This window comes from Oncorhynchus mykiss, chromosome 1 (assembly GCF_013265735.2).
Source record: "Oncorhynchus mykiss isolate Arlee chromosome 1, USDA_OmykA_1.1, whole genome shotgun sequence".
Taxonomy (NCBI): Eukaryota; Metazoa; Chordata; class Actinopteri; order Salmoniformes; family Salmonidae; genus Oncorhynchus; species Oncorhynchus mykiss.
Window position 1 is genome coordinate 81205179 of NC_048565.1, and position 21741 is coordinate 81226919.

The window sequence follows — 21741 nt, forward strand, 5'->3', positions numbered from 1 at the left end:
CATAGACAGGTCCAGCTCAGAGAGGCCCAGCTCAGAGATGCCCAGCTCAGAGAGGCCCAGCTCAGAGAGGCCCAGCTCAGAGAGGCCCAGCTCAGAGAGGCCCAGCTCAGAGAGGCCCAGCTCACAGATGCCCAGCTCAGAGAGGCCCAGCTCAGAGAGGCCCAACTCCTGAGCTCCCATCAGCAGCAGATATGAATTTAAAATAGAAAATGAATGTGTTCATGCAACAAATGTTAGTGCATCGAATCGAATCCTGTATCATATCGGAGCCCATGCATCTAGCTGCGTATCAAATAGTTTTAGCTCAACATTGTTTAAGTTAACATGATCGATCCAGTTTAAACCAGAGAACCAATGAGAGAACTTGTGTTTACATGAAATGTGTTCACACCTTTAGTTCTGAATATGACAATGTATGTGTCAAACACAAAACGTGGGACAGTAAAGTAGGCAATCCACAAGCTGGCAAAAACACTGTACATCAGTCACTCTGACAGACACACACTGACCCGTGTGATAGTCCTCCAGGGGGTTTCATGGTGTTCATGTTGGGCTGCATGGGGACTTTGCCCTGCGGAGGCTCATTCTGTCTGCTCTTCTGGTGACGCAACAGCAGGAGGCGACCCAGCTCCTCGCACCACGATGACAGCAGGGCTACAGGAAAGAAACACACACACTCGTGTCAGTCTGATAACGATGTAGGACACACACACACACACACACACACACACACACACACACACACAGGTCGGTCTATACTCCAGTCTGTCGGTCTGCTTTGACAGTCTCTAGTATGTCTCCAGTATGTCAGTTTGAAGTAAGTCAGTCTATTACCAAACCTATGATATTGTTTTCTTGATTACTTTTGGACTCTCTGAAAGTGAAAAACATGATACAAAATATCTCAATTGATTAATCAACGATGTTCCTGTTTTGTTCTGCCTAATACATGTTGCTTCTCCCTCTTCAAGTTGGATTGCAGTTCTGCCTCCTGCCACATGGAGGAACCCTAACACAGTAAAGCTAGCCTGTCTGTTGCTTCCTGTCAGCCAGTGTAGATCTCATTGACTGAATGAATCTCAGTGCAGTACATCGGCTCTGATCCCTCTAGAAGAGACATCCCTGGCTTTCTGAAGAGGATGGGTGAAACACAGAGAGAGAGATCGTGAGAGAGACAGAGGGAGAAAGAGATACAGAGAGAGAGAGGGATATTGAGTGAGTACGCCGTCCTCTCCCCTCCTTTCCTCACCTCCTCCTCTAACCACTCCTCCTCTTCACTGGACCCTAGTGACTAATCAGACTGCTCAGCATCTTCAGTCATCTTCGGTGCAGGTTACAGTCTGCTGCACCAGGCAGGGAAACATCATTATGAGACAGCAGGCAAACATCATTATGAGACAGGTAACTGTCTGCTGCACCAGGCAGGCAAACATCGTTATGAGACAGGTAACTGTCTCCTGCACCAGACAGGCAAACACCGCTATGAGACAGGTAACTGTCTGCTGCACCAGACAGGTAGACATTGTTATGACATGTGTATGATGTACATTAGAAGAGTTATCGAGGTCTAACCTCTTAACACAGAAAATAAGCTCAAAAGGAGTTTGAGATCGAACAGCAAAGCCTTAATTGAGCAACGAATAGGGGAGAGGAGAGAGAAGGGGAGAGAAGAGAAAGGAGGAGAACAGAACAGAGCAGAGTGAGATACACCAAGCCAATCTCTAAGCAGACAGAATTTCAGAGCTTGAGGGAGGAGAGACTCAGCCCTCTTATTTGACGGGGAATTATTCCACCCTGCCATTACAGAGAGCTTATCTCCCCACTAAATCACCACCTCTGTCCTCCCTCCGCACACCCAGCCTGTTGCAAGACCAGCTATTTACACCCAGGCTGTGTCCCAAATGGACCCTTTCCCCATTATGACCAGAGCCTCCCATGGTGCTCTGGTCAAACAAAGTGCACTATATAGGGTGCCATTTGAATTTGGGACATACCCCCGCACGAACAACACAAGGCTCAGCTCATACACAGTATAGGCCATAGAAAGAGAGAGGGAGAGAGAGAGAGAAAGAGAGCGTGAGAGAGAGAGGGGAGAGAGATGGAGAAAGAGGGAAAGGGGGAGTGATAGCGAGAGAGAAAGAGAAAGAGAGGGTGAGAGAGAGAGAGTCGGGGGTGAAAGGAAGAAGTTGAAAGCCTCAGATATATATTGTACCACTGCACCTCTCTTCAATAACGAAGCTGGATTGATTAGTTGATTGTATTAGATACATAAACATGTCAGTGACTTATTCCATTGTGGTTCGTCTAGAAAGTGGCATCACCAACAGAAAACAGAATGGTGAAAGCAGCAATCAGACTGGTTCCACCAGGCTATCCCCTGTCCATCCCAGAACCCCTCTCCACTTGCCCCAGTCTGTTCCGGGGGGATTTTTCCACAAGGTACAGATCTAGAATCAGCATCCCCTCCCCCAATCCTACCTTTACCATTAGCAGGGGAAATGCAAAATGACTCAAAGATCAGCGTCTAGGAACAACTTTACCCTTCTCAGTCCCAGTCTGCCGTAGTACTGTAGCTGCTCTCTCCCAGCGAGTGAGTCAGTGAACAGTAAGCAGATTAAGTAGACTTCTAAGCCCTCTCTGTAAACCCTCCTGTGCATGGCTCCCCTTCTAAGAATATCTGCCTTTTTCCTGAGATAATGCCTGCAGACATATGGCTATGGGTGATCGGAACAGGTGAGTTCAAAATGACTAGTGGTGGTAGTAGTAGTAGCAGTATCAGTACTAGTAGTAGTAGCAGAAGTCAGAGTAGTAGTAGTAATAGTATTATCAGTAGTAGTAACAGTAACAGCAGTAGTAGTAGCAGTATAGTAGTAGCAGTAGTAGTAGCAGTAGTAGTAGTAGCAGCAGTAGTTGTAGTAGTGGTGGTAGTAGTAGTGGTGGTAGTAGTAGTAGTAGTGGTGGTAGTAGCGGTAGTAGTAGTAGCAGCAGCAGTAGTAGAAGTAGTAGCAGCAGTAGTTGTAGTAGTGGTAGTAGTAGTAGTGGTGGTAGTAGCAGCAGTAGTTGTAGTAGTGGTAGTAGTAGTAGTAGAAGTAGTAGCAGCAGTAGTTGTAGTAGTGGTAGTAGTAGTAGTGGTGGTAGTAGCAGCAGCAGTAATAGCAATAGAAGTAGTAGCAGCAGTAGTTGTAGTAGTGGTAGTAGTAGTAGTGGTGGTAGTAGTAGCAGCAGTAGTTGTAGTAGTGGTAGTAGTAGTAGTAGTAGTAGTAGCAGCAGCAGTAATAGCAATAGTAGTAGTAGCAGCAGTAGTTGTAGTAGCAGCAGCAGTATAGTAGTAGCAGCAGCAGTAGTAGCAGCAGTATAGTAGTAGTAGTAGTAGTAGTAGTTGTAGTAGTGGTAGTAGTAGTAGTTGTTGTAGTGGTAGTAGTAGTAGCAGTAGAAGTGGTAGAAGTAGTAGTTGTTGTAGTGGTAGTAGTAGTAGCAGTAGAAGTGGTAGAAGTAGTAGTTGTAGTAGCAGCAGTAGTGGTAGTAGTAGTAGCAGCAGTAGTCGTAGTAGTAGTAGCAGCAGTAGCAGTAGTAGTTGTAGTAGTGGTAGTAGTAGTAGTTGTTGTAGTGGTAGTAGTAGTAGCAGTAGAAGTGGTAGAAGTAGTAGTTGTAGTAGTAGCAGCAGTAGTGGTAGTAGTAGTAGCAGCAGTAGTAGTAGTAGCAGTAGAAGTGGTAGTAGTAGTAGTTGTAGTAGTAGCAGCAGTAGCAGTAGTAGTAGCAGTAGTAGCAGCAGTAGTGGTAGTAGTAGTAGCAGCAGTAGTGGTAGTAGTAGTAGTAGCAGTAGAAGTGGTAGTAGTTGTAGTAGTAGCAGTAGAAGTGGTAGTAGTAGTAGCAGTAGAAGTGGAAGTAGTAGTAGCAGCAGTCGTGGTAGTAGTAGTAGTAGCAGCAGCAGTATAGTAGTAGCAGCAGCATAGTAGTAGCAGCAGCAGCATAGTAGTAGCAGCAGCAGTATAGTAGTAGCAGCAGCATAGTAGTAGCAGCAGCAGTAGAAGTTGTAATAGTAGTAGCAGCAGTAGTAGTTGTAGTAGTGGTAGTAATAGTAGTAGCAGCAGCATAGTAGTAGCAGCAGCAGCATAGTAGTAGCAGCAGCAGTATAGTAGTAGCAGCAGCATAGTAGTAGCAGCAGCAGTAGAAGTTGTAATAGTAGTAGCAGCAGTAGTAGTTGTAGTAGTTGTAGTAGTAATAGCAGCAGTAGTAGCAGTAGAAGTGGTAGTAGTTGTAGTTGTAGTAGTAGCAGCAGTAGCAGTAGTAGTGGTAGTAGAAGTAGTAGTAGTAGCAGCAGTAGTGGTAGTAGCAGCAGCTGTAGTAGCAGTAGTAGTGGTAGTAGCAGCAGTAGTAGTAGTAGTAGTAGTAGTAGCAGCAGTAGTAGCAGTAGTAGTAGTAGCAGCAGTAGTAGCAGTAGTAGTAGTAGCAGCAGTAGTAGCAGTAGTAGTAGTAGCAGCAGTAGTAGCAGTAGTAGTAGTAGCAGCAGTAGTAGCAGTAGTAGTAGTAGCAGCAGTAGTAGCAGTAGAAGTGGTAGTAGAAGTAGTAGTAGTAGCAGCAGCTGTAGCAGTAGTAGTTGTAGTAGTAGTAGCAGTAGTAGTAGTAGCAGCAGTAGTAGCAGCAGTAGTGTTAGTAGTAGCAGCAGTAGTGGTAGTAGTAGCAGCAGTAGTGGTAGTAGTAGCAGCAGTAGTTGTAGTAGTAGCAGCAGTAGTGTTAGTATTAGCAGCAGTAGTAGCAGTAGTAGTTGTAGTAGTAGCAGCAGTAGTGTTAGTAGTAGCAGCAGTAGTGGTAGTAGTAGCAGCAGTAGTGGTAGTAGTAGCAGCAGTAGTGGTAGTAGTAGCAGCAGTAGTGTTAGTAGTAGCAGCAGTAGTAGCAGTAGTAGCAGTAGTAGTAGCAGTAGTAGCAGTAGTAGTTGTAGTAGTAGCAGCAGTAGTGTTAGTAGTGGTAGCAGCAGTAGTAGTAGTAGTAGTTGTAGTAGTGGTAGTAGTAGCAGTAGTAGTAGTAGCAGTAGTAGTAGTAGCAGTAGTAGTAGTAGTAGTAGCAGCAGTAGTAGCAGTAGTAGCAGCAGTAGTGTTAGTAGTAGCAGCAGTAGTAGTAGTAGCAGCAGTAGTGGTAGTAGTAGCAGCAGCAGTAGTAGCAGTAGAAGTGGTAGTAGTAGTAGTTGTAGTAGTAGCAGCAGTAGTGGTAGTAGTAGTAGTGGTGGTGAACGGTAAGGCTTTGGAGCAACGAACCGCCCTTGCTGTCTCCGCCTGGTCGGTTCCCCTCTTTCCACTGGGTTTCTCTGCCTCTAACCCTATTACAGGGGCTGAGTCACTGGCTTACTGGTGCTCTTTCATGCCGTCCCTAGGAGGGGTGCGTCACTTGAGTGGGTTGAGTCACTGATGTGATCTTCCTGTCTGGGTTGGCGCACCCCCTTGGGTTGTGCCGTGGCGGTGATCTTTGTGGGCTATACTCTGCCTGGTCTCAGGATAGTAAGTTGGTGGTTGAAGATATCCCTCTAGTAGTGTGGGGGCTGTGCTTTGGCAAAGTGGGTGGGGTTATATCCTTCCTGTTTGGCCCTGTCCGGGGGTATCATCGGATGGGGCCACAGTGTCTCCTGACCCCTCCTGTCTCAGCCTCCAGTATTTGTGCTGCAGTAGTTTATGTGTCGGGGGCTAGGGTCAGTTTGTTATATCTGGAGTACTTCTCCTGTATTATCCGGTGTCCTGTGTGAATTTAAGTATGCTCTCTCTAATTCTCTCTTTCTTTCTCTCTCTCGGAGGACCTGAGCCCTAGGACCATGCCTCAGGACTACCTGGCATGATGACTCCATGCTGTCCCCAGTCCACCTGGCCGTGCTGCTGCTCCAGTTTCAACTGTTCTGCCTGCGGCTATGGAATCCTGACCTGTTCACCGGACGTGCTACCTGTCCCAGACCTATTATTTGACCATGCTGGTCATTTATGAACATTTGAACATCTTGGCCATGTTCTGTTATAATCTCCACCCGGCACAGACAGAAGAGGACTGGCCACCCCTCATAGCCTGGTTCCTCTCTAGGTTTCTTCCTAGGATTTGGTCTTTCTAGGGAGTTTTTCCTAGCCAACGTGCTTCAACACCTGCATTGCTTGCTGTTTGGGGTTTTAGGCTGGGTTTCTGTACAGCACTTTGAGATATCAGCTGATGTACGAAGGGCTATATAAATACATTTGTAGTAGCAGCAGTTGTGGTAGTAGTAGCAGCAGTTGTGGTAGCAGTAGCAGCAGTAGTAGCAGCAGTTGTGGTAGTAGTAGCAGCAGTTGTGGTAGTAGTAGCAGCAGTTGTGGTAGTAGTATCAGCAGTAGTAGCAGCAGTAGTGGTAGTAGTAGCAGCAGTTGTGGTAGTAGTAGCAGCAGTAGTGGTAGTAGTAGCAGCAGTTGTGGTAGTAGTAGCAGCAGTAGTGGTAGTAGTAGCAGCAGTTGTGGCAGTAGTAGCAGCAGTAATAGCAGCAGTAGTGGTAGTAGTAGCAGCAGTTGTGGTAGTAGTAGTAGCAGCAGTAGTGGCAGTAGTAGCAGCAGTAGTAGCAGCAGTTGTGGCAGTAGTAGCAGCAGTTGTGGCAGTAGTAGCAGCAGTAGTAGCAGCAGTTGTGGCAGTAGTAGCAGCAGTTGTGGCAGTAGTAGCAGCAGTAGTAGCAGCAGTTGTGGCAGTAGTAGCAGCAGTTGTGGTAGTAGTAGCAGCAGTAGTGGTAGTAGTAGCAGAAGCTAGTAGCAGCAGTAGTGGTAGTAGTAGCAGCAGTTGTGGTAGTAGTAGTAGTAGTAGTAGTTGTAGTAGTGGTAGTAGTAGCAGTAGTAGTAGTGCCAGCAGTAGTAGCAGTAGTAGCAGCAGTTGTGGTAGTAGTAGCAGTAGTAGTAGTAGCAGCAGTAGTAGCAGTAGTAGCAGCAGTTGTGGTAGTAGTAGCAGCAGTAGTGGTAGTACTAGCAGCAGTAGTAGCAGTAGTAGTAGTAGCAGCAGTAGTGGTAGTAGTAGTAGCAGCAGTAGTGGTAGTACTAGCAGCAGTAGTAGCAGTAGTAGTAGTAGCAGCAGTAGTGGTAGTAGTAGTAGCAGCAGTAGTGGTAGTACTAGCAGCAGTAGTGGCAGTAGTAGTAGTAGCAGTAGTGGTAGTACTAGCAGCAGTAGTAGCAGTAGTAGTAGTAGCAGCAGTAGTGGTAGTAGTAGTAGCAGCAGTAGTGGTAGTACTAGCAGCAGTAGTAGCAGTAGTAGTAGTAGCAGCAGTAGTGGTAGTAGTAGTAGCAGCAGTAGTGGCAGTAGTAGCAGCAGTAGTAGTTGTAGTATTAGCAGCATTAGTAGTTGTCGTATTAGCAGCAGTAGCAGTAGTAGTAGTAGCAGTAGTAGTGGCAGTAGTAGCAGCAGTAGTAGTTGTAGTATTAGCAGCATTAGTAGTTGTCGTATTAGCAGCAGTAGCAGTAGTAGTAGTAGCAGTAGTAGTGGCAGTAGTAGCAGCAGTAGTAGTTGTAGTATTAGCAGCATTAGTAGTTGTCGTATTAGCAGCAGTAGCAGTAGTAGTAGTAGCAGTAGTAGTGGCAGTAGTAGCAGCAGTAGTAGTTGTAGTATTAGCAGCATTAGTAGTTGTCGTATTAGCAGCAGTAGCAGTAGTAGTAGTAGCAGCAGTAGCAGTAGTAGTAGTAGCAGCAGTAGTGGCAGTAGTAGCAGCAGTAGTAGTTGTAGTATTAGCAGCATTAGTAGTTGTCGTATTAGCAGCAGTAGCAGTAGTAGTAGTAGCAGTAGTAGTTGTAGTATTAGCAGCATTAGTGGTAGTAGTAGCAGCAGTAGTGGTGGTAGTGGCAGCAGTAGTGGTGGTAGTGGCAGCAGTAGTAATAGTAGTAGTAGTAGTGTAGTAGTAGTAGTAGTAGTGGCAGTAGTGGTAGTACTAGCAGCAGTAGTGGTAGTAGTAGTAGCAGCAGTAGTGGCAGCAGTAGCAGTAGTAGCAGTAGTAGTGGCAGCAGTAGTAGCAGTAGTAGCAGTAGCAGCAGTAGTGGTAGTAGTAGTAGCAGCAGTAGTGGTAGTACTAGCAGCAGTAGTGGTAGTAGTAGTAGCAGCAGTAGTGGCAGTAGTAGCAGCAGTAGTAGTTGTAGTATTAGCAGCATTAGTAGTTGTCGTATTAGCAGCAGTAGCAGTAGTAGTAGTAGCAGTAGTAGTGGCAGTAGTAGCAGCAGTAGTAGTTGTAGTATTAGCAGCATTAGTAGTTGTCGTATTAGCAGCAGTAGCAGTAGTAGTAGTAGCAGCAGTAGTGGCAGTAGTAGCAGCAGTAGTAGTTGTAGTATTAGCAGCATTAGTGGTAGTAGTAGCAGCAGTAGTGGTGGTAGTGGCAGCAGTAGTGGTGGTAGTGGCAGCAGTAGTAATAGTAGTAGCAGCAGTATAGTAGTAGCAGTAGTAGTAGCAGCAACAGTATAGTAGTAGTAATAGCAGGGATTAAGTAATCTGCTAGTCTCTCCTTCTCTAACTCTCCTTAACACTCCCTCCATAACGCTCTCCCTCCCTAACTCTCTCTCAGCTCTACAGTAATTAGTATTGGGAGTTTCCTTGTACATGAGGACTTGCCCTCTATCATTAGTTAATGGGGGCACAGCAGCCTGTTTCCCGGGTTACAATTCCTGCAGTTCACACAGGCTGGATGACTCAGATGTTTTAGCTAGTGGAGGTGAGACTGTCTCCAGGGAATCTCCTCTTCCACACTGAAAGGTACAGTCACGACAAAAGTATGTGGACACCCCTTCAAATGACTGGATTCTGCTATTTCAGCCACACCGTTGGTGACAAGTGCACACCGCCATGCAATCTCCATAGACAAACATTGGCAGTAGAATGGCCTCAACATGGCACCGTCATAGGATACCACCTTTCCAATAAGTCAGTTCGTAAAATTTCTGCCCTGTTAGAGCTGTCCTGGTCAACTGTAAGTGCTGTTATTGTGAAGTGGATGGCTTAGCCACGAAGTAGTAGGCCTCACAAACTCACAGAACGGGGCCACCAACTGCTGAAGTGCGTAGAACATAACAATTGTATGTCCTTGTTTGCAACACTCACTACTGAGTTCCAAACTGTCTCTGGAAGCAACGTCAGCACAAGAACTGTTCGTCGGGAGATTCATGAAATGGGTTTCCATGGCCGAGTAGCTGCACACAAGCCTAAGATCACCATGCGCAATGCCAAGAGTCAGCTGGAGTGGTGTAAAGCTTGCCTTCTCTGGAGTGATGAATCACACTTCACCATCTGGCAGTATGACGGACTAGTCTGGGTTTGGCGGATGCCCAGGAGAACGCTACCTGCCCAAATGCATAGCCCCAGCTGTAAAGTTTGGTGGATAAGGAATAATGGTCTGGGGCTGTTTTTCATGGTTCGGGCAAGGCCCCAGTGAAGGGAAATCTTAACACTACAGCATACAATTACATTCTAGATGATTCTGTGCTTCCAACTTTGTGGCAGCAGTTTGGGGAAGGTCCTTTCCTGTTTCAACATGACAACGCCCCTGTACACAAAGCCAGGTCGATACAGAAATGGTTTGTTGAGATCGGTGTGGAAGAACTTAACTGGCCTGAACAGAGCCCTGACCTCAACCCCACTGAACACATTTGGGATGAATTGGAACGCAGACTGTGAGCCAGGCCTAATCGCCCAACATCAGTGCCTAACCTCACTAATGCTCTTGTGTCTGAATGGAAGCAAGTCCCCGCAGCAATCTTCCAACATCTAGTGGAAAGCCTTCCCAGAATAGTGAGTCTGTTATAGCAGCAAAGGGGGGACCATTTCCATATTAATGCCCATGACTTTGGAATGAGATGTTCAACGAGCAGGTGTCCACAAGTAGTGTATCTTTCTCTGTTGTTGACACTGCTATATCGTAGCACTTCTACATAATAAACAGCAAGTTTAAAAGACCAGACCACACATTTCCACTGAACGTACAGTTTGGATGAATGTGGTAAGCAGTGACGTCACAGACTAGCCTAAATGACTGTTTGACTGTGCAGCCCACATTACTCTGATACAGAAACACATGCAGACCAACTCACACACATTACAGATCGAGGTAGTACACACTGTACACATATAAGAGACAGTACACGTCCTCAGAACATGAAAACCGCACATTGGACGCCTATACACATACAATGTGTGACACGAGACAAAAAAAAATATATTTCTATAAAATCATAAGGTCTCTCTATACAAGCTCCAGACAGTATGCTGTGTTATGTGGGGAGAATAATGTATGCAAAATATGGAGAGAGGATATCAAATCCTCCTGAAATCAAAAGTGTGCACCTCAAATGGCACCCTATTCCCTAGATCATTCCCTAAATATAGGGAATAGGGTGCCATTTCGGATGCATTCAAAGTCATGCTTCTGCAAAACCGTAATGGAACCCATTTAGCGGCCAATGATATCCTTCCCAGCCAATGATCCCCCCCCTCCACTCCACTCTGCTAGCCTCTGCCCAACCAGAAGCACATCCAATGGGTTTATAATCTCTCTCCAAGACTCTTGAGGCAGATTCAATCAAAAGCGCACTGCTGGGGAAAAACCGTCTCAGGGTAAATAATCACATTATTTTATAAACGGTCTGTTTTTTATTTGTTTACTGAAACGCAACTGTTCAGGTTCTCACAGTGCGAGTTTGATTTGGCCTCTGTGGGCATACGGAACATTCAGATGGAGAGGTGGTGATGGAGGGATGAGCGTAATGACAAACGGTCAGATGCTGGAGCCAGAGAAGGATGGAGGGAGTGAGGGATGGAGGGAGGGAGGTTAACTACCTGAGTCACTCTGACATCTCCTGCAGGTGTTGGTTTCTGTAGGGTTCAAATTACACATTTTACTGGGGAGGGAGGGGTTAATCACGAACAAAACACAAAATGCAGCAGCAACAGTCAAGTTAAAGGTGCAGTCTGCAATTTATGTGTCTTGTCTCCCTGTGTATGTGCCCACAGCACCAAACCCACAAATAATCGAGGCTCAAAGAAAACACACACAGAACAAAAACTACATTAGGCCCGCTTTGGCAAAAAACCTAGGCTCATGCCAATCCCTCGCAAAGACCCTTTCCTTCCGCCCCACAGGGTCAGTAGACTTCACATCTCCAGATCATAATATGCATTTTGCTGTGAATACCTGACCCCAAAAAGAGATGCAGAGAGGGAGAGTCATGGTGGATGATGCACTATGTAGAAAAATAAAAAGAACTCCCGCACAACACGATTTATTGTGGTTGACTTCAGTGCTCTTGAGAGGGCACAGAGATAGGATAAATCATACTAGTTTCCAGATTACAATGCAGCCTAGCGTAGTGTGCTCACGCACGCACGCTTTCTCAATCACACACTTGCTCGCACGCACTCACACACACTTATACTGTAAGGATTCTTTTTTGAATACAGTATTACTATTTTTTTCAAACAATACAAAATAAAACATACACATACAAACACCAACATACTGACGCACAACAACTGGAGGTTTCCGTGGTTAGAACACATTACATGGATAGGATTTACACTATCCTGAGGCTAGTCCAAAATAGGATTTTCCTGTGTTTTATTTATACAATACCAGTTTATTAGGTACACACATTTAGTACCATGCGTTGCTCAATTGGTATCAAGGGACCTAACGTGTACCAGAAAAACATTCCTGTACCAGACATGGGTCCAAATCCAGACAACAGTACACCACCAACCTGTACCAGACAGGATGTGCCCAAATCCAGACAACAGTACACCACCAACCTGTACCAGACAGGATGTGCCCAAATCCAGACAACAGTACACCACCAACCTGTACCAGACAGGATGTGTCCAAATCCAGACAACAGTACACCACCAACCTGTACCAGACAGGATGTGTCCAAATCCAGACAACAGCAACCACAATTCATTGGACCAGGCAATGTTTTTCCACTCCTCAGTTGTCCAGTGTTGGTGATCGCGTTTTCACTGGAGCCACTTCTTCTTGATTTTAGCTGATAGGTGTGGACACCGTTGTCTGGAAACCGTTGTCTGTTTGTGGCCCGCCTGTTAGCTTGCATGATTCTTGCCATTCTCCTTCGACCTCTCATCAATGTTTTCGCCCATAGGACTGACGCTGACTGGGTGTTTTTTGTTTGTCTCACCATTCTCGGTAATCCCTAGACACTCTCGTGTGTGGAAGGTCGAAGGGGGGATGTTCTGAGATACTGGATCCCGCACGACTGACACCGACAACCATACCACACTCAAAGTCGCTTAGGTCACATGTTTTTCCAACTCTAACATCCAATCGAACAGTAACTGAATGCCTGGATGCCTGTCTTATATAGCAAGCCACGGCCACATGACTCACTGTCTGTAGGAGCGATCCGTTTTCGTGGTGTACCTAATAAACTGTGTATTTCCACACTATGATGTTGGAATAATACTGTTAAATTGTACAAATGACGAAAAGACCATCCTGAAATTGTTGCCTGTTTTGGTGGGTAACAGGCGGTAAATTAGCTGAAATAAGAAATAAGAATAAGAAAGAGAGTTCCAAATTCCTGTTTGCCCCTCCCACTCAGACCAATCCTAGACCGTCCTAGCAAAATTCTTGCTTGAGAAATTTCTCTTCGATAAGAAGCCAATTTTGTATTTTTTACCATTTTGATTAGAAACAATCACAGTAAGGTACTTATTCGTTACACAGAAAGGATTTTATATTGACATAAAACATCTGCATTGGGCCTTTAAGTCAGTGTCCTAGGCTTCTTACAGAAGAGGAAATGGTACACACACACACACACACACACACACACACACACATACATACATACACAAAAGCTCTGAGGCTACTGCCAGTGGTTTGAGCACATTAGATATACAGGAAACAGACACGGTGCAGCTCAACAGATCAACAGTGTTCACTGGGAACTACACCCTGTCTGTCTTACTGAATCACCCACTGTCCTCCCAGTACACAACCTTACTGTCCTCCCAGTACACAACCTTACTGTCCTCCCAGTACACAATCTTACTAGTTGTGCAGCAACTGTCCTCTCAGTACTACACAATCTTACTGAACGGGTAGACAGTCTCTCTGATGCAGAGCTCAGGTCACTGAGTCAAACTGTGGCCCAAGTGTGTGTGTGTGTGTCTATGTGTGTGCGTGTGTGTGTGTCAAACTGTGGCCCAAGCAGGTCAAGCCCTTGTCAGCTGATGTCTAACGCCTGTCCTGTGCAGTGCTGCTAGGCTCTAGTCACGCTCTCAGACATACAGTACCAGTCTAAAGTTTGGACACACCTACTCATTCAAGGGTTTTTCTTTATTTGTACTATTTTCTACATTGTAGAATAATAGTTAAGACATCACAACTATGAAATAACACATATGGAATCATGTAGTAACCAAAAAAGTGTTAAACAAATCAAAACATATTTTAGATTCTTGAAAGTAGCCACCCTTTGCCTTGATGACAGCTTTGCACAATCAAGGCACTCTCTCAACCAGCTTCACCTGGAATGCTTTTCCAAATGTCTTGAAGGAGTTCCCACATATGCTGAGCACTTGTTGGCCTCTTTTCCTTCACTCTGCTGTCCAACTCATCCCAAACCATCTTAATTTGGTTGAGATCGGGCGATTGTGGAGGCCAGGTCATCTGATGCAGCACTCCATCACTCTCCTTCTTGGTCAAATAGCCCTTACACAGCCTGGAGGTGTGTTGGGTCATTGTCCTGTTGAAAAACAAATGATAGTCCGACTAAGTGCAAACTAGATGGGATGGAGTATCGCTGCAGAATGCCGTGGTAGCCATGCTGGTTAAGTGTGCCTTGAATTCTAAATAAATCATAGACAGTGTCACCAGCAAAGCACACCCACACCATCACACCTCCTCCCCCATGCTTCACGGTGGGAACCACACATGCGGAGATCATCCGTTCACCTACTCTGCATCTCACAAAGAAACGGCGGTTGGAACCAAAAATCTCTAATTTGAACTCATCAGACCAAAGGACAGATTTCCACCGGTCTAATGTCCATTGCTCGTGTTTCTTGGCCCAAGCAAGTCTCTTCTTATTATTGGTGTCCTTTAGTAGTGGTTTCTTTGCAGCAATTTGACCATGATGGCCTGATTCACACAGTCTCCTCTGAACAGTTGATGTTGAGACGTGTCTGTTACTTGAACTCCGTGAAGCATTTATTTGGGCTGCAATTTCTGAGCCTTGTAACTCTGATGAACTTATCCTCTGCAGTAGTGGTAACTCTGGGTCTTCCTTTCCTGTGGTGATCCTCATGAGGGCCAGTTTCATCATAGCGCTTGATGGTTTTTGCGACTGCACTTGAAGAAACTTTCAAAGTTCTTGACATTTTCCGTATTGACGGACCTTCATGTCTTAAAGTAATGATGGACTATCGTTTATTTTTGCTTATTTGAGCTGTTCTTGCCATAATATGGACTTGGTCTTTTACCAAATAGGGCTATCTTCTGTATACTACCCCTACCATGTCACAACAAGACTGAAGGCACACATGGTAATTGAAATGCATTCATGAAGCTGGTTGAGAGAATGTGAAGAGGGTGCAAAGCTGTCATCAAGGCAAAGGGTGGCTACTTTGAAGAATCTCAAACAAATCTAAATCTATTTTATATTTAAACATGGTTGGTTCCTACATGATTCCATATGTGTTATTTCATGGTTTTTTCTACAATGTAGAAAATAGTAAAAATAAAGAAAAATCCTGGAATGAGTAGATGTGTCTAAACTTTTGACTGGTACTGTATATATCCAGCCACTAGAACAGAACATGTACTACATTTCTCATAATCTTATATAATGAATAACACTCATTTTGTAGTGCTTTAGGATATTACACTGTTGCATTTAAATAGTGGAAACACACATTGATGAGTTTTAAAACGTGGAGAGAAGAAATTCTAATTCCAAAGTTTCTAATCAATGAATCCATCAGGAGTGTCCATTCTAGTCAGACTAATTATATTTATGCTCTCAGACTCAAAACACTCATTATATCATGAGCAATAGCAAGGGACCCTACTTATATCAGACTGGGGTTGTCTAACACACAATCTCACATGCACACTTGCAACCACAGACATCACCAAAACATGCAAACATACAAATACCTTCTTCAAGCAGACAGCTCAACACAGATTCAGTGCCCTCACGCTCCATTCATTCACTTTGGTTCAGTGCATCCCCTCAGCTGGTTATAAGCGGATTTCAGACACACGTGGGTCTCGGAAGACGATCATTTCCCTCAATAGTGTGCAGAGAATTCTACTAAATGAAAAGCTGAAATGAGTCTGACATCTGGCATTTGACACACACTCAATTTGTAAAATTTCACATACTATAAAACTATTTTTTTCACATACCTAAAATGCCTAATATTTATAACTCAAGTCAGAGTATTCACACACGCAGGCGCACACACACTGCTCTCAGACTTACCCAGAGTCAAGCAAAGTCTCAGTGTGTCTCATGTCATTTTCCTCATAGCACAGAGAGAGAGAGAAAGCTCTGATGTCAGAACAACACTAGACCAGTGGCAACGGTTTCACTTATTCCTCCCTTCTTTCATCTCTCTTACCTCTGCCCTTACTTTTATCTTTCACTCTGTTGTTGATCTCTCTGTCTCACCCTCTCTCGTGCGCACGCGCACGCTCTCTCTCTCTCTGGTTCTCTCTCTATTTCCTGTCCAGTGTCGGCACAATGCTCGTCTATTATTCAGAAGCTGTCTCCCGGTCTCGTCGGCTCAGCCAATCAGAGAGATCGCTCAGTAATAATGGGTTACAGCCTCCAGCTGTACCTGCTATCAGCTCCAACTCACTCCACAGATGACAGGATGCAGGGTGAGAGGGAGAGGGGAAAGATGGAGAGAGAGAGAGAGAGAGAGAGAGAGAGAGAGAGAGAGAGAGAGAGGGGAAAGAGAGAAGGAGAGAAAGAGGAGAGAGATAGAGAGGGTAAAGAGGGAGAGAGAGAGAGAGAGAGAGAGAGAGAGAGAGAGAGAGAGAGGGGAAAGAGAGCGAGAGCGAGAGAGGGAGAGGGGAAAGAGAGAGGGAGAGGGGAAAGAGAGAGGGAGAGGGGAAAGAGAGAGGGAGAGAGAGAGAGAGAGAGAGAGAGAGAGAGAGAGAGAGAGGGGAAAGAGAGAGGGGGAAAGAGAGAGGGGGAAAGAGAGAGGGAGAGAGAGAGAGAGAGAGAGAGGAAAGAGAGAGGGAGAGAGAGAGAGAGAGGGGAAAGAGAGCGAGAGAGAGAGAGAGAGGGGGGAGAGAGAGAGGGGAGAGAGAGAGAGAGAGGAAAGAAAGAGAGGGAGAGAGGAAAGAGAGAGATACAACTCCTCCTCACCTATGTTGTGTGGTGCTGTTATTGATGCCTCCTGTTTTTATTCGCTAGTGATCATTGCACTGCCCCCTGAAGCTCCCATCACACACACAAACAGGCACGTATATAAGTATAGACACACACACTATCTCTCTCTCACACACACACACACACACACACACACACACACACACACACACACACACACACACACACACACACACACACACGCCTAGAGGGGGAAGGAGAAGAAAATGCAGCCGGCTCACATTACTGACTTGCAGAAGTGGGTGGGACACAACATGCTAGACAGACTGTTACCTGGCCAAAGGCCAGCACATCAGAGACAGAGAGAGAGAGAGAGAGAGAGAGAGGGGGGGGGGGGGGGGGGGGGGTGGGGGTGGGGGGAGAGATAGAGAGAAATATAGAGAAAGAAAGAGGGAGGGAGGGAGAGGAAAAGAGAGAGAGGGGGAGGAGAGAGAGGGAGTGGGGGAGAGAGAGAGAGAGAGGGGGGGGAGAGAGAGAGAGGGGAGAGAGAGAGAGAGGGAGGGGAGAGAGAGAGGAGAGAGAGAGAGAGAGAGAGAGAGAGGGAAAGATGGCAAGCAGGCCTACAGAGCACCATCATTGACACACGGAGGTCTGATGCAGTATTTCACTGTAAAGTACTGTGTGAAAAGTGCAAGTTCTGCACTGAAGGTGTAAACGCTGTGATATCACCTCTTTGCACGTTTCCTCCACAAAAGAGAGACCAACCAGGTTCGCACTGTTCTACAGGAGTTCAGCTAAATCACTTTTTACCAATGAATCACCTAATGTTAAAAATGATAACATCATAATCACATTAAATAAGTATTTTCCTCCGTACACATCTGTTTCAGGGGTTTTACTAGTTTGAAAAGTTAACGGTACTTTTATGTTGCAAAGAGATTTCATCATCAACATCTAAGGAGGCAAAGCTTAGTGTCAGAGGAGACCTCTTACAGACCCACATGTACACTATATATAGTTGTATAGCAGCATCTGGTTAATAATGCAGTGGCAGGAATGCTCTCCCCCCCACCTCTCTCTCTCTCCCACCTCTCTCTCTCTCCCCCACCTCTCTCTCTCTCTCCCCCACCTCTCTCTCCCTCTCCTCCACCTCTCTCTCTCTCCCCCACCTCTCTCTCTCTCCCCCACCTCTCTCTCTCTCTCCCCCACCTCTCTCTCTCTCTCCCACCTCTCTCTCTCTCCCCCACCTCTCTCTCTCTCTCTCCCCCACCTCTCTCTCTCTCTCCCACCTCTCTCTCCCTCTCCCCCACCTCTCTCTCTCTCCCCCACCTCTCTCTCTCTCTCCCACCTCTCTCTCCCTCTCCCCCACCTCTCTCTCCCTTCCCCACCTCTCTCTCTCTCCCCCACCTCTCTCTCTCTCTCTCTCTCTCTCCCCACCACTCTCTCTCTCTCTCTCTCCCCCACCTCTCTCTCTCGCCCACCTCTCTCTCTCCCTCTCCCCCACCTCTCTCTCCCCCACCTCTCTCTCTCCCCCACCTATCTCTCTCTCTCCCCCACCTCTCTCTCTCTCTCCCCCACCTCTCTCTCTCTCTCCCCCACCTCTCTCACTCTCTCCCCCACCTCTCTCTCTCTCTCCCCCACCTCTCTCTCTCTCCCCCACCTCTCTCTCTCTCTCTCTCCCCCACCTCTCTCTCCCTCTCCCCCACCTCTCTCTCCCTTCCCCACCTCTCTCTCCCCCACCTCTCTCTCTCTCCCGCACCTCTCTCTCTCTCTTTCTCTCCCCACCACTCTCTCTCCCACCACTCTCTCTCCCCCACCTCTCTCTCTCCCCCACCTCTCTCTCTCTCTCCCCCACCTCTCTCTCTCTCTCCCCCAACTCTCTCACTCTCTCCCCCACCTCTCTCTCTCTCTCTCCCCCACCTCTCTCCCTCCCCCACCTCTCTCTCCCAAACCTCTCTCTCTCTCGCTCCCCCACCTCTCTCTCTCTCTCCCCCACCTCTCTATCCCTCTCCCCCACCTCTCTATCCCTCTCCCCCACCTCTCTATCCCTCTCCCCCACCTCTCTCTCCCCCACCTCTCGCTCTCTCTCTCTCCCCCACCTCTCTCTCTCTCTCTCCCCCACCTCTCTCTCTCTCTCTCCCCCACCTCTCTCTCTCTCTCCCCCACCTCTCTCTCTCTCTGGCTCAGCAGTAATTAAATAGTCTAGAAGGTTGATTGGGTCAGTAACAAAGGAGACACTACCAGTTTGCCTTACACAGCTACAGGGAAAATATAACTTACAGAGTGGGGGGTAGAGAAAGGGTGAGTGTCTGAAAGACAGAGCTAAAGAGGGAGAGAGGATGAGAGAGAGAGAGGAAGAGAGAGATAGAGAGAGTGTGTCTGTGTACGTACATGAGCATGTGTCTACATACACTACCTGACCAAAAGTATGTGGACAACTGCCCGTTGAACATCTCATTCCAGAATCATGGGCATTAATATGGAGTTGGTCCCCCTTTGCTGCTATAACAGCCTCCACTCTTCTGGGAAGGCTTTCCACTAGATGTTAGAACATTGCTGCAGGGACTTGCTTCCATTCAGCCACAAGAGCATTAGTGAGGTCGGGCACTGATGTTGGGCGATTAGGCCTGGCTCACAGTCTGCGTTCCAATTCATCCCAAAGGTGTTCACTGGGGTTGAGGTCAGTTCGTCCACACTGATCTCGACAAAGCATTTCTGTATGGACCTCACTTTGTGTACAGGGATATTGTCATGCTGAAACAGGAAAGGTCCTTCCCCAAAATGTTTCCACAAAGTTGGAAGGAACAGAATGTCATTCTAGAATGTCATCGTATGCTGTAGTGTCCCGAACCATGAAAAACAGCTCCGGACCATTAATCCTCCTCCACCAAACGTTACAGTTAGCACTATGCATTGGGGAAGGTAGCGTTCTCCTGGAATCCACCAAACCCATATTCGTCCGTCATACTGCCAGATGGTGAAGTGTGATTCATCACTCTAGAGAACGTGTTTCCACCACTAAAGTCCAATGGAGGAAAGCTTAACATCACTCCAGGCCATGCTTGGCATTGCGCATGGTGATATTAGGCTTGTGTGCGGCTGCTCGGTCATGGAAACCCATTTCATGAAGCTCCCAACGAACAGTTATTGTGCTGACGTTGCTTCCAGAGGCAGTTTGGAACTCGGTAGTGAGTGTTGTAACCGAGGACAGACGATTTTTATGTGCGATTTTATACACCTGTCAGTAACGGGTCTGGCTGAAATAGCTAAATCCACTAATTTGAAGGGGTGTCCACATACCTTTGTATATATAGTGTATGTGTGTGTGTTGTGTGTGAGTTACTGCCTGCCTCACACTGGACGCGATCTGCCACTGATGACAGGCTGGATTGGTTGCTTTCACTGACGTGTGACAGCAGATTGCCCAGTGAACATGCTCTGTTGATTTACTCAGTGCTGTCAGCATTCCACAGCCCTGCCTGGCCTGCCTAACATTCTTTACGTCTGAGACCAGAGAGGGGGACGTCAGTGAAGGGACTCTCCCAACTAACACAGAACCCTGGCCAACTCTCCCTCTGTCCCGTTCCAACTTCCTAACACTCTTCTCCCTTTCCACTCCAAACCAGCTAAATCTCTCTCCCTTTCCCCCTATTTCACAACCAAGTTCATGTACACTCTCGCTATACCTCTCTAGGAGAGTTACACCCTCACCCATCCACTTAAAACCAATACAGCCTGGACAACAGTCTCTCCCTTGTCCCAAGTTCTATATTTTCCCAACCCTCTATTTCACTAGTGTGTCAGTGGTTCAGTGCTGACACAAAACTGAGAGAAATCAGACCCCAATATGGCAGCCAGCGTAGAGACGACGGTGATATATTTGTGACAAGCAGTAGAGAGAGAAATCGGAGGAGAGCTCTGCTCTCTCTCACTTCAGTGCTTTATACAGTCACTCAGCTGTATGCGTAGATATATCTCTGAGTAGTGTCACATTTGTTAGAGGGTAAAAGAAAGTAGCAATATGTAGCACTGCTGTTCTTTGCTAACTTGGCTGCAGATTGCAAACTCAAGCTACTGTATGCAGGAACTGAAACTTTGGCTGCACACTTGTCTTTGTCATGCAGTCTCCTGCTCTCTCCATATAGTCTACTACTTCCCCTAAACCCTTGAGACAGTTTGTTGTGGTAGCGATGTGAATAAGGTCATGTAGTCGATTCAAATACAATCCCTGAATGAATGATATCAATCAAATACTACTCTCTTGCAAAACAGTGTTGTCAATATCAATTAGGTATTGTATTATTTGTATGGTTTTCTTTATTTTATTTAAGGGGAATAAGAAGAAACAAGATCCTGCATCTTTTTATGACCTTTAGTAACCTCTACCAACAATCACACAACTGTTGACATTCTGCTGTACTGTAATAGGCTAGTAGTCACCAGCCTACATGTTATGCCAAGACTTGTTGAAAGAAGTCAGACATAAAGCATTTTAAAAAACACAATCCTCCTCGGTCACACCTTGAAATGAACCCAAGAACAACTCCAAACTCGCCCCTCTCAGGAATTCAGAAAAGTAGCTGTCTGAAATGTTTCTACACCCAAATGTGTAAGCAGTGAGGATTACGAGCGAGAGGTGAGAATGTCTGTGGGGGCTGTCATTTTGAGGGACACTGTTGTGTTTATTGAATGTCACAGAGACAGCTTCAGGGAAAGGTGGACCAAATATAATAGAGGTGAATGATTGACTGACTGCTGCCACCAGATAGGAACCAAGAACCAGTTTGGTAACCCTAAATATCCACTGGTCAGCACTGTACAAAACCTAGATGATGCTCTGTGCCTTCGGTCTATCCACTTCCCCTTGTAGGCCAGTCTGAGGGAAACTATAGCTAGCTAGCAAATGAGTCAGTCAGATGTGAGGAATGGGATTAGGGTTAGCTCTGGTCTTTGTAACAATTATCAGGGACGTTGCTAAGCGCACCCTAAACAGTCTGCAGGTAATCCACAGCAATGGCTAAAGGCTAGCTACAGCTAGGTAATCCACACCAATGACTAAAGGCTAGCTACAGCTAGGTAATCCACACCAATGACTAAAGGCTAGCTACAGCTAGGTAATCCACACCAATGACTAAAGGCTAGCTACAGCTAGGTAATCCACACCAATGACTAAAGGCTAGCTACAGCTAGGTAATCCACACCAATGACTAAAGGCTAGCTACAGCTAGGTAATCCACATCAATGACTAAAGGCTAGCTACAGCTAGGTAATCCACACCAATGACTAAAGGCTAGCTACAGCTAGGTAATCCACACCAATGACTAAAGACTAGCTACAGCTAGGTAATCCACACCAATGACTAAAGGCTAGCTACAGCTAGGTAACCCACAGCAATGACTAAAGACTAGCTACAGCTAGGTAATCC

At 46.3% G+C, this 21741-nt stretch overlaps 1 protein-coding gene across 10 annotated transcripts in view; it reads right to left on the bottom strand.

The window, feature by feature from the left end:
- The window catches only part of LOC110532756 (zinc finger MIZ domain-containing protein 1), a 273627-nt gene that overhangs the window by 29334 nt on the left and 222552 nt on the right, over positions 1-21741 (bottom strand). For 5 of the 10 annotated variants that reach the window (XM_036986829.1, XM_036986812.1, XM_036986826.1 and 2 more), the window contains 2 exons: positions 10795-10830; positions 510-654 (listed from right to left, as the gene is read on the bottom strand). In XM_036986829.1, coding sequence (XP_036842724.1) covers positions 510-654; positions 10795-10830 — 181 coding nt within the window. Of the gene's footprint in view, positions 1-509; positions 655-10794; positions 10831-15130; positions 15288-15458; positions 15864-21741 lie in introns of those variants that run through there. The other 5 variants (XM_036986831.1, XM_036986835.1, XM_036986836.1 and 2 more) reach the window with 4 other exon arrangements.